Source organism: Mobula hypostoma, chromosome 4, assembly GCF_963921235.1.
Source record: "Mobula hypostoma chromosome 4, sMobHyp1.1, whole genome shotgun sequence".
In the NCBI taxonomy this organism is placed as follows: Eukaryota; Metazoa; Chordata; class Chondrichthyes; order Myliobatiformes; family Myliobatidae; genus Mobula; species Mobula hypostoma.
The window spans coordinates 152,033,201-152,045,527 of NC_086100.1; the positions used below are offsets into that span (position 1 = coordinate 152,033,201).

The window sequence follows — 12,327 nt, forward strand, 5'->3', positions numbered from 1 at the left end:
TGAAAACATGCTCAGCATGTGAGCTGACAACACACTGCCATCTTTCCCAACCTCTCCACAGTTCCTAAGCTATTAGAGGATTTGGTTGCCAGTCAGTTCCAATGCTGTACATCTGCTGCTCACTTACCTTCCATCACATGTCCATGCATTGCCCCAGCAGCTATTTTATAATCAAACGTTTGACAACCAGCGAGCATTGCAAATAAACTTAAGCAATAAAGCACAAGGTAATATTGGCTCATACCTGAGGGTTACATGACTTAGACTGTCTGTAAGCACCAAAACAACTGAAACCGGCGGGGCTCCTTGAGACTCTGTGCTGCTGTTGCTTTGCAGGTCGCTCTGTCTGAGTTTCTTCATCAGTTTGAGCTTGGGTTCCAAGTTGTGGCTGGAAAGGCTGTGGCACACCCCTCTGGTGGAAATCTTCAGTTTGAGGCTGATAGAACTGTCCCCAGTCTCTTAGCATTCTCACGCTTGTCTGATGCTGATATGAGTGGAATGAATCGTCCTGGTCTGGGTTAGAGCGTTGGAAGTGTGAGGAAGTACTTTGAAAAGAAGCTCTAGCCCGCAACCTCCTTGATCTCTCTGTGTTGAGTGATCCCCTGCAAACCGATGAAGGTTAATTTTAAACTGACAAGAAACTAACTAATTTACAAGCAAAGTAAATCTTCCCTGTCATAACAGAGATGAGGGTTAGGTCTAATCATTGCAAAACATTGATATTAGAAATATTCCCATTTAGTTTTTCCAAACTCTGTATATTTTGAGCATATTATTCCCAAGAGCAGCAGGAGAGTTTCCCTCATCTCCAATTACAGACACACCCTTCACCAGTCTACTGAATAATCCGTTCAAGTTAAAATTCATGGTCATGGACTTGCATTCCCAGGATACAAATGCCAGGAAAATAAATTTTGCTTTGCAGCAACATGACAAATGTAAATTACATAAACGTAAGTTAACACAAAATATACATAATTTACACAATACAATAAACAAAAATAACATAATGACATAGTGCAAGTTGAGGAAATATCATTACCTCCTCTTCTTTTTTGACATCATCTTTCCTCTCACCATAAATAAAGCACCCTCGACACTCTGTTCTCAATCACTCAGTAATTCCATTCTCCCCACTAACTTCACCATACACTGTTAGGTTCACCTGTTTTTAGCTAAGTTTAAGTGTGGCCAGGCAGTAAAACCTGTTCACTTTCCACTTCAACATGACAGCTCCATGGCTAACAATTCCTGCATCGAAATAAATGTAAGAAGGTCCACTGTTTAGTCAGAGAATACTTTTTGAGAAACTTTGTGACTTTGCACTTCTGTCTATTCCCTACATGAAATGAGGCCCCAAACTAAAATAACTGAGCAGGGGGCAGGGAAGGGGAGGACTGAGCTCACTGGCAAAGAAAAATTGGGGGAGGGGGGCAATTGCTATTGGTGAAAAGTTGAGGAAGGAACCCAAACGAAGAAGAGAGATGTTTCAGTCCAATTCCAATTTGAATCAGCTCCATTTCAATGTTTGAGGCCTAATGTGTATCAGACAAAATTAATTCAAGAAATACTATAAAATGTTGCATGGCATGTCAGAAATTTAGGTTACAGCATAAAACTAGTTTTCATGAAAAAATACTGGACTTCCGGTGAGGCATGAGGCAAGATAGCAGCACGGCACTGAGCGCTGACATACAACCCTCCTTTTTTAAGTTCTTCAGGGCTCATAGACAATCTTAATACAAGGTTGAGTTGGAGAAAGATCTAACTAAAGACATGGCTTCAAAAAAAGATACACATTCAACCAGGAAACAAGATACCAGCAGACGACACCAAGCTAGCGATTCATCCGAAGAAATAGCTATGCTAATTAAACAAACAATGGCAACGGAGATGGAATCGCTGCAAGAAATGGTAGCACACATGCTAAAGGAGTCGCTGGAAAAGGCCCTCGACCCCATACAGAAGCATATGGCAGAGAATGGCAATATTCTCCGGTCGTTAAAGGACCAAGCGGACATTCACGCTAAAAAATTTAACACGATCTTCAATAAAATAGAGAACATTCGGGTTTGCTTACGCAAGAGTGAGAAAGTTACTAACTCCTGTCTCGCAGAGGTGTCTAAGATATGGAAGAAGTTAAATGACTTGGAGGACAGATCCAGGCGAAACAACGTGCGGCTGGTCAACTTACCGACAGGCGCTGAGGGCGACGATCCAAGAGTTTATCTCCAGAAGATGCTGCCTAATTAGATTCCAGCGCTCAAGAATTCCCACAGCACTCCTTTGGAGACCGACAGAGCTCATAGGATCTTTTCCAACAACTCCTCAAGACCACGGACCATGATTTTTAAGCTTATACGGTCCTCCAACCAGCAGGCTATCTTGGAGGGTGCGAGGAAAGCCAAACTTACTCTCCCTGATGGCACCCAGCTGCAGTTCTTCGCCGACTACAGCCCCGACATGACGCAGGAACGGCAGGGATACAAGGAGATCCACGCTAAGCTTCGACAGAAGGGTATCAACTCGTTCCTCATATACCCAGCGATCTTGAAAGTGAATATCAAGGGCATGAAGATGTTGTTTAACTCGGCAGCGGAAGCGAAAGAAGTTCTGAAATTATTAGTGCTGGGAGATATGGAAGAAGACGCTGGGCAACGTCCACACGCCGCTCGGGAGGAGATGGAACTGCATTAAGAGCTTGGACTTGCCTGTATGCACAATCTATCAGGTGCGGGCAAGTTAACATTCTAAGTGTGAAGTTTTCTGGTTATTCTTTTATCAGAAAGTCATTCGTTGCACCCTTGTATTTAGTTAATTAAGGGGGTAATTTGTTTCTGACTATTGCAGGTCAGAGTTTTAAGGTAATATTCAATATATCCAAATGTAATACTTCATCAGGAATGAAGCTGAGAAACAGCTGTTTGTTTTGACTAACTTTAGAATGTTATGTCTCCAGTAGACTTGTGTATATTTCTGGGCACCAGATAAGACGTCATTAGCGCCATCGCTAAGCGATGGTCTATTGAAGCGACAGTTTTTTGCAAGATAGCTGTTGGGATCTTGATTGTGTGCTATAATATATGTGAGACGGAAACGGTTTTACTTATATAGGTTAACGGGTTTGTCCAGGTTTCTTTTTCTTGTCTCTTTGATGTGATTGTCTATGAGAACTGCTTTGCCTTTCTAATTTGTTGGTGCTGGAAGGGGGGCGGTTGATGTCGGTATTCAGTGTCTGACATTGCTAAGTGACACTGACAGATGTTACAAAGAAAAGGGTTGAATGGGAGGGGTAATGGGAGGTGGGGTGGTGGGAAGGGGACAACTCAGGGCTCCACCACCAATTTACAACAACAGATCCAGGGGAAGATGAGCAACACAGATAAACTAGAAAATCTTACTATTGTAACATTTAATGTTAGAGGATTAAACTCTCCCTACAAGCGTTCAAAGGTTTTAGATTTCTTACGTTGAAAGAAAATAGATATCGCGCTGTTACAGGAAACACATCTTAAACCTAATGACATTCCCAGGGTTCAAAACCATTTTTATAAACCCGTTGTGGCATCAGCTGATGGTATTCGTACGAAAGGAGTTATAATAGTAATAAGACATAATATTAACGTATCAATTGAAAGGACGGGTGCCGACAATAAAGGACATCTAGCTTTTCGCTGCACATCCATTCAGGGTAAAAAAGTTGCATTCATTAGTCTATATGCCCCAACTATATTCGAGGTTGAATTTTTTCCCTCAATTACCTCACAATTACTGAAGTTAAGTGACTACCAACTATATGTTGGTTCGGACATGAATGCTTTGGTAAATATTAACCTCGATAAATCTTCCTCAACTATAGCAAGCTCTCAAGAATCTGCTTCCAAAGCACTTTACCATTTTCTAACGGATTTAAATTTAACTGATGTGTGGAGGGTGCATAATCCATCTGCCAAAGACTATACCTTCTTCTCCACAAAACATAAAACTTTCTCTTGGATAGATTACATTCTTACATCCTCCGGTCTGCTACCTTTAGTACACTCAATAGAATTTTTGCCCAGACATCTATCTGATCACAACCCAGTCATATCTACTTTTAATTATAGCAAAATTAAAAATAAGGCTACTAGGTGGAGGTTTAACTCCACCTTTCTAAAAAAAGGACGAATTTCTATCACAACTGAGAACAAAACTGACAGAATTTATAAATTTAAATAAAAATAGTGTCTCAGATGTGACAGTGATTTGGGCCTCCATTAGGGTTTCTTACGAAATACCGCCATATGGTTCAGTTCCCACATAAAAGCCAGATTCAAAAGATTTCCACCCAAGAACAATATAAGGTTTTGGAAAATGATCTCAAAGGGATATACACCATAACAAAAGAAAACGAGCTCAAAACAAAACAGGCAGAATTAAATGATTTATTAAGAAGCAGGGCAGAATATATGATCCATATAACCAAACATAAGTATTACGCAGAAGGCAGCAGACTGAGCTATCTTTTAGCTCTTACGCTCAAACAACAGGAAGCTAAAAGGTCTATACCAGCGATTAGATGTGCTATACGTGGAGTAGTATCTTCAACAGAGGAAATAAACGAGACATTCAAGAATTACTTTAAAGAATTGTATACAAGTGGCTCAGTTCCTTCTGAGAATGACTTCACAGATTTTTTTTAGTGGATTAGACCTCCCTACGTTATCGTTAGAGGACACCAAAACTCTAGACTCTCCTACTACACTGGATGAGCTACTCAAAGCAGTTAAAGCTACAAATAAGGGCCGTACGCCAGGCATAGATGGCATACCTGTGGAACTTTACCTAGTACTTTGGGATATTCTTGGACCAGTATGGTTAGAAACATTAAATTATGCTTTTGGAAATGGCGCTTTCCATAGAGATCTAAACTCAGCCCTGATCACAGTTATACCCAAGGCCAGTAAGGACCCCTTGGAGTGTGCCAATTACCGTCCAAGCTCCTTGATAAATGCCGACCTCAAGATATTTTCCAAAGTCTTAGCCAGTAGACTTGAGACAGTAGTTGGGAAAATAATTAGCACAGATCAAACGGGCTTTATCAAGGGGCGTCTCGCATCTGATAATATTCCCCGGCTGTTACACATACTGAGTGCAACACATAAAATCCCACCTGCCCGTGGCCTGCTATTTCTAGATGCTGAAAAAGCGTTCGATCGCCTTGAATGGCCATATCTTTGGAGAGTTCTAAAAGAATTTAAGTTTGGCGATAAATTTATCAATATGATTCAAACACTGTATGCTAATCCTTCAGCCCGGGTATGTGTGGGAGAGGTTTCTCAGAGTTATTTGACATCAGATAGGCACACGACAAGGGGATCCTTTGTCTCCTTTAATTTTTAATATATCTATTGAACCGCTTGCACATTTAATTAGAAACTCTCCTCAGATCTCCCCTATTACAATAGGTACAACATCGCATTCAATATCACTTTACGTGGACGACACGTTAGTTTATATGGCATATGTTCAACAAACTCTCCCCTATGTTTTGAAAACACAGGAGCAATTTGGATTTCTTTCAGGATACAAAGTTAATTTGTTAAAATCAGCACTGATGCTGATTAATACGGATAAAAGTAAGGTGTCTCTTCCTCCCCTGATTAAAGTTACAAATGAGGTCCTCTACTTGGGTATTAAAGTTAATACTTCTCTATCATCTGTGGATAAAACAAATTACTCTTTAATTCTGAAAAAAATTGAAGATATTAATAGATGGAGACACCTGCCAGCATCAGTCCCGGCCCATATTTCAGTCATTAAAATGAACATCTTACCCCGCATTAATTTTATCAGCTAAATGATCCCACTTGCACCTCCTGCAGGATATTGGCAAAAACTGGACTCCTTACTACGATGCTATGTTTGGAACGGTAAATGACCCAATATAAAATGGTCAGCTCTACAATTCAAAAAGTCGACTTGGGGATTGGCATGTCCAAATTTTAAATTGTATCACTGGGCATTTGTATTAAAAAGTCTTAGCTATTGGATGGAGGAGGATAAAGCTTCATCCTGGAAAAATATAGAACAGGAACTAATAGCACCAATAAAGTTGAAGGACTTTCTCCTTATAGGTATGTCTACCAAAAAATATGATTTGTATTATGGTCCAATTTTAACTCATACACTACAAGTGTTTAGAGCAGCAGAAAAATTCCTAAAGTATAAAAGCGTATGGTGTAAATCATCTCCATTATGGAACAATAATCGTTTTCTATCTGGGAGGAAACCATTCATTAACAGAACTTGGGAGGATAAAGGTATCACTACTCTTCAAGATAATAATGGGGCAAGTTGGATACAGAGTGCTCCAGGACAGATAGTGTCATATATCTATGATAAATTAAATTCCCAGAATTATATGCCCACACTGAGAATGAAAGCTTGGGATAGGGACATATCTGAATTGGGACAAGACTTAGACTGGGATGTGATTTGGGATAATGCTGCTGGTGCTTCGAAAAACCCAAATCATCGGTATATACACATGAAATTTTGTCATAGAGCATACTTAACACCGAGAATTAGACATCAAATGGGACTGGTTCCTGACCCTTATTGCTCATTTTGCCCCCACGGAACCATTGGCTCTTTTATACATGTTGTATGGGAATGTCCAGGGGTTTTTGATTTGTGGGGGAAGGTTATCAGTACTCTTACAGAACCAACAGGGGTACAATTACCAATGGTCCCCGCTGTACATCTTCTAAATGATGACTCCCACCTTTCCCTTACGGAAGAAACACGCAAAGTCTGGCTGGCAGGCCTGACTGCAGCTAAGAAGATTGTAGTCCAGTGTTGGAAACCTCCCCATGATATTTCAAATACTCACTGGCTTCAGAGCTTTTTGGACATTTCTTACCTGGAACTTTCATCAGCAAGAGTAAATGATGCACGACCAAACACAATCATAATGTGGACAAATTTGATATCTAACTTAAAAGATCTTTTGTTAAAATAGGAATGCTTTGTCTGTGTATGTACTACTATTCAGTTAATTGGTGGAGGGGAAAGGGATGGGGGGAGAGAGGGGTGGAGGGGATGGTGATGAAAGTTGGGGGATCGCTGGGTTAAACAGTCAAATACAATTGGCAACTGGTTGTATTGAATGTATTTTGTTGGTGTTGCAATAAATAATTAATAATAAAAAAAATGCTGTAAGTATAATTCCATAGCAGTAAAACTGTGTAAGGAATATGCGACATATGTAAAGTTCAGCTATGCACCAACTCTAAAAGAGTCAAATCTCCAAACACAATGGGCCAAGTCATGCTGCTGACCAGCCAGAACTTCCACAGTGAACCACCAGCCTGATGCAGATGACTGATGACTTTCATGCCTATGCATTGCAACAGAAATTGGGAAGGAGCTAGAGGTCATATGCCAGCTATTCTGGCCTTCCACTCCAACATGGATCTACCAAGTAAAGAAGATGAATGGGCATCACATCTGACCCCTCAGCTTTTTGACAGATATGGCTGATGGGTGTAACATTCCTCCTTACATTTTAAAAAAGAGCTACCAACCTATATAGTAAAGATAGATTAAGTTAAATTGTTTGTTTTTATTTCTTTTTAAAATAATGTCAGATGTAGTATTTAATTTCTATCAAGTAATTTTAAAAAATCTTTTTCGTAACTTTTTAAAACGTCTCTGATCAGTAATATCTAATAACTGTTTAAAAAGTCCTTACAGGAGTGAAATGTCAAACGGTCATCAGGGCAGGGTGAGGAATAGGATCTCAGGAACCCCTGTATGCAACCTGGGAGATGTGTAAGGCAAAAAAGCTTGATGTTCCATGAAATGAGAGGAGCTGTTTCAAAAATGATCTGACCCAATGACATATCGATGCAAATATGGATATAGATACCCATCACAGAGAGAAGGCAATTAGTCTATCAAGTGAGCAGTATCCAATTAGACATCATTTCTACAGGAAACTTTCTTTTTCCCACAGATCTAATTAGTCTTGAGTTACTAATGAATCTGCTCACACCAACTGTTTGGCTGTGCATTCCAGAACACAAGACAGTGTAAAATGGTTTCCTCTCTGATTCCTACCACTAGACCCTGGATATTTTCACAAGTTTGTAAGATCTGTGACCTCCAGACATTGATGCTGCTGCCAGCGGAAACACTTCTCCATATCTATCAAAATTATAGATAAGCTGTTACACAGCTGAGAAATGTTCAGGACATACGCCAGGTAGTGGATATTATTTTAAAGAGTTCCATAAATTCAGGGGATGACTGCGGATGGGAGTATAGCTCAAATAATTGTTACTATAAAGGAATGAGATTTGACTCAAGGACTTGTTATAAAAATAAAAGGAAGTTTTATATAAATAAAGAGTAATTGAGTCCAGATAAACTGGAATAAAGAATAAGTATTTGAACATCTGCTGCTGCAGATTTGCATCTCATAGATGACCCTGAATATTGTTAAAAACCTCAAAACTGATCTATATGTAGATAGGCAGGTAAAGAAGGTAGGTGTATGGAATGACTGCTGTTGCCCCACTCTTCCACTGAGCCCTCCACCTTTGACGCCCTGTAACATTGCAACAGTGCTCAATGGAAGCTTGAGGAACACCATTACATCTTCCATTTGGGCACATTGCAACCTGCCGGACTCAGCTTCTGGAAGGCATAAACATTATCTCAGTATACATGACAATAATAGATCAATAATACTTTTCCCTCTATGTAGAAGCTGTTGGATAGTTAGCTTCATTGTCTCTTTTCTTTTGTGTCTGTAAACTTGGCCAGCACCCTTTACTCTCTCTACCCTGCCCCCTCTCTGCAACCTAAAAATGTGCGCTTTCTCAAGATTCCAGCACTGAGAAAGGGTTCCTGAGCTGAAACATTGACTGTTTCTGTGTACAAGGACGCTACTTCACTTGCTGAATATCGCTGAACATCTAGCTTTTGGGCTGCGCTAGGCACATTTTCCTGCTGAGCATCATGCCCTAGTTCTGGTTACATCTATGTAACATTATAGGATTGATTCAATTCCCTAACGATTATTGCATTCATTTTTCTTAATGAAAGGAATAAAAGCTAGTTCTCCCCAGCATACTTTTGATTTGTTATGGTGTAAATTAGCTGATTCTGTGGTTTAAATATTTTCTGGAACAGAATAGAAAAGATCACACACAAAATGCTGCAGAAACTCAGCCGGTCAGGCATCAAACATGGAAATGAACTAATCGTCTTTGGGCCGAGACCCTTCTTCAGGACTGGAAAGGAAGGGGGAAGATGTCATAATGAAAAGCTGGGGAAGGGGGAAGAAGGGTAGCTAGAAGGTGATAGGTGAAGCCAGTGGGGTGGGAAAGATAAAGGGCTGGAGAGGAAAGAATCTGATAGTAGAGGAGAGGAGAAAGAGATGAAGGGCTACTGGGGGAGGTGATAGGCAGATGAGAAGCGGCCAGAATGGGGACTAGAAGAAGAGAGGAGGGAAAGGATTTTTTAAATATAAACGGAAGAAGAAATTCATATTCATGCCATCAGGTTGGAGGCTGCCCAGATGGAATATAAGGTGGTGCTCTTCCACTCCAAGGAGGAGAAGCAACACCTTTTAGAAATATCTTATAGAATAGAAAGGATTCAAGAAATGAAAGGTCGTCAACTCAAATTAACTCTGAATCTATCTCTCCAGATGTTACCTGACCTGCTGAGTGTTTCCAGCTTCTTTTTGTTTTTCACTACAATTTTTCAGCAGCTGTATAATTTTCCAGCATTAGAAGAGGATGTGAAAGGTTCCTGTTGTGACTTGTTTTGTTGGCACATTGGAAAGTGGTTGGCTTTGTGATAGGTGGAACAATAAAAACAAATCAATAGCTGTTATTTTGAAGGAAATATGCCCTTTTTTGTGGTCTTGAAATGCCTTAAGTAATTATCACAAACAGAAGAGAACGGAGTGTGACATGAACAGTTGAAGTTTTTGTTCAAACAAGTTGTAGAATAAAGACTGATTTTGAAATTATGTTATGCTTCCATCGAGAGAACCTGGGGTAATTCCATTTTCTTTTATGTATACTCAATGTATAAAGGTATTGTGATGAATACAAACAAATAATTCAGGCCAACTTTGTAGGTTCCAATTATCTGCACAATGGGATTAAATTTCAATGAATGAACGAGAAAGTTGTAGACTTTAAGCTTCTCACACACACATTTGCAATTTTGTATTTATTTTATTGATGTACTTAGGGTAATACTTTCTTTTTTTGCTGTGTGATATATATTTTGTGGGTGTACCATGGTCTGGAGGAATGTTGTTTTGTTTGGTTGTATCTGTGTACAGTCAGATGATAATAAATTTGAACTTGAATTTTCTTCCCAGATCATGCTACTTCATGGAGGAGCCTGGAACTGCAAATAGTTTTCAAAATTGTGTGATGAGAGCCACATCCAGATTTTTTTAACCTTGTGTGTAAAGTGCAATGGTGTCCATGACATTTATGAGAGCCCTTATCTTTACTGTGGACCTGCCTGAACAATTCCTAGCTAATACATTCCAGTGTTGCTTCAGGTAGGTCTTTTGCATGTTTCTTCAGGGCCTCCATCATGACAACCCTGAAGGGTCTTCAATCCTTCCTTCCCCGCCAATTCTTATCTGCCAATCCCACTCTGTCCCCATCTACTGTCATCCTGCCCAGCACAGACCTCCCTTCCCACTATCATCACAGTCGAATTTACAATTGATGAATGTTCATCCCAATTTGGGTTAGTCTAGTCACAATCTCACCTCCCTTCCAGCTCAGACCAAGATGTACTGATTTGAAAATAGAAAACAGCAACCATCAACCAGTAATCCACTTGTGGAAATCAGTGGGTCAGGCAGCACCTATGGGGGAGAGGAACTGTCAATGTTTTGGGTTGAAATCCTGATGGAGGGTATATCCAAAACATCAACAATTTATCTCTCCCCCACAGATGTTGCTCAACTAGCTGAGATACTCACACTGATTGTTTGTTGCTCCAAACTCCAGCATCTGCAGTTTCTTGGGTTCCCAGACAGAAACACAAGTAGGCCATAATGTCTGCTTATCCATTTAATAAGTTTATGGTCTTGTCTCAGTACTACTTTTCTCTGCTACATCCTTATCCTTTGATTACCTTAGTATCTAAAAATCTGCATTTCTGTCCAGAATATATCTGAATCTGAGCCTCCATGTCCTTCTTACCTAGATTCATTACCCTCTGGATGATATGAGCAATAGAAAAGGATAAGGCAAGGCCTATTCAATGGTGCACATAGCCTTTGGCCTTGTGTGCGACTGCATTCCCCAGCGATAGCAAACAAAATGCTCATTGGTCAGTTGCCCACAGCCTCTGTAACACCCCTTTACCTCTTCCATCCAATTTCTAAGCCATTACAATATATAAATAACTACATTTTATTACTGCACATTTCAATTAACTAACACTCTGTCAGTTATTCTCCCAAATGAATGGCAATCTTTGTAAATAAGGTTATAAAACTAGCAAAGGAAAGAAAATTCAAGAATACTTATCAATAGTCTTACTTACCATACAGCCACAATATTATACCCTGTGGACTTGGTACATTGTAACTCAACACTCTGGAATGTATGCCATTAGATTTAATTGCAGGTAGTGAGAAGGACTATCAAAACACCAAAGTAACTTTGTATCAACATGCATACATTTGGATATGGGACCAGGAGATAAACTTTGAATGATAGATACCATTCAATTGATGTGCATGAATCTGATGACTCATGAAGAAATACGGAACTTTCATTCAACAAGAACTGTTTTTGAAAACATAACAAAGAAAAGCAGCAGAGACCAAGTACAGTAAATGGAATTAAGCAACATACTTTTACTGTACCGAGAGGAACAGAAATTATGAGCACACCTTTGTAAAGCAGGCTGATATGCAATGGTTAAAGGTTAATGTTAAGTGCCAATTAACGAAAATGCAATAAAAATTCTTTATGAAATTCAGATATTCATCCCAAAGAGTTGTTAGTGATGGAGAATGGTGCTTGGAAATTAATGGCATTTGTTTCAATTGGTATTGTTACAGGCTTATTATTGTCACTTGTACCAAGGTACAGTGGAAAAGCTTAGTTTGTGTGCCATCCAGACAGATCATGCCATACATAAGTACATCAAAGTAGAAAGAAAACGGGATGCAGAATATAGTCTTAGAACTACAGAGAAAGTGAGTGTAGCTAAATAAAATGAGACAAGGTGGATTGAGAGATCAAGAATTTATGAATGAACCATGCAAGAAAAGCAAGTTTTGTATTT

General features: G+C 39.6%; 1 protein-coding gene across 5 annotated transcripts in view; it reads right to left on the bottom strand.

Moving 5' to 3' along the window:
- Positions 1-12,327, bottom strand: part of adamtsl7 (ADAMTS-like 7) — a 554,745-nt gene that overhangs the window by 444,407 nt on the left and 98,011 nt on the right. For all 5 annotated transcript variants that reach the window (XM_063046729.1, XM_063046728.1, XM_063046726.1 and 2 more), the window contains one exon: positions 245-602. In XM_063046729.1, coding sequence (XP_062902799.1) covers positions 245-602 — 358 coding nt within the window. The remainder of the gene's footprint in view (positions 1-244; positions 603-12,327) is intronic.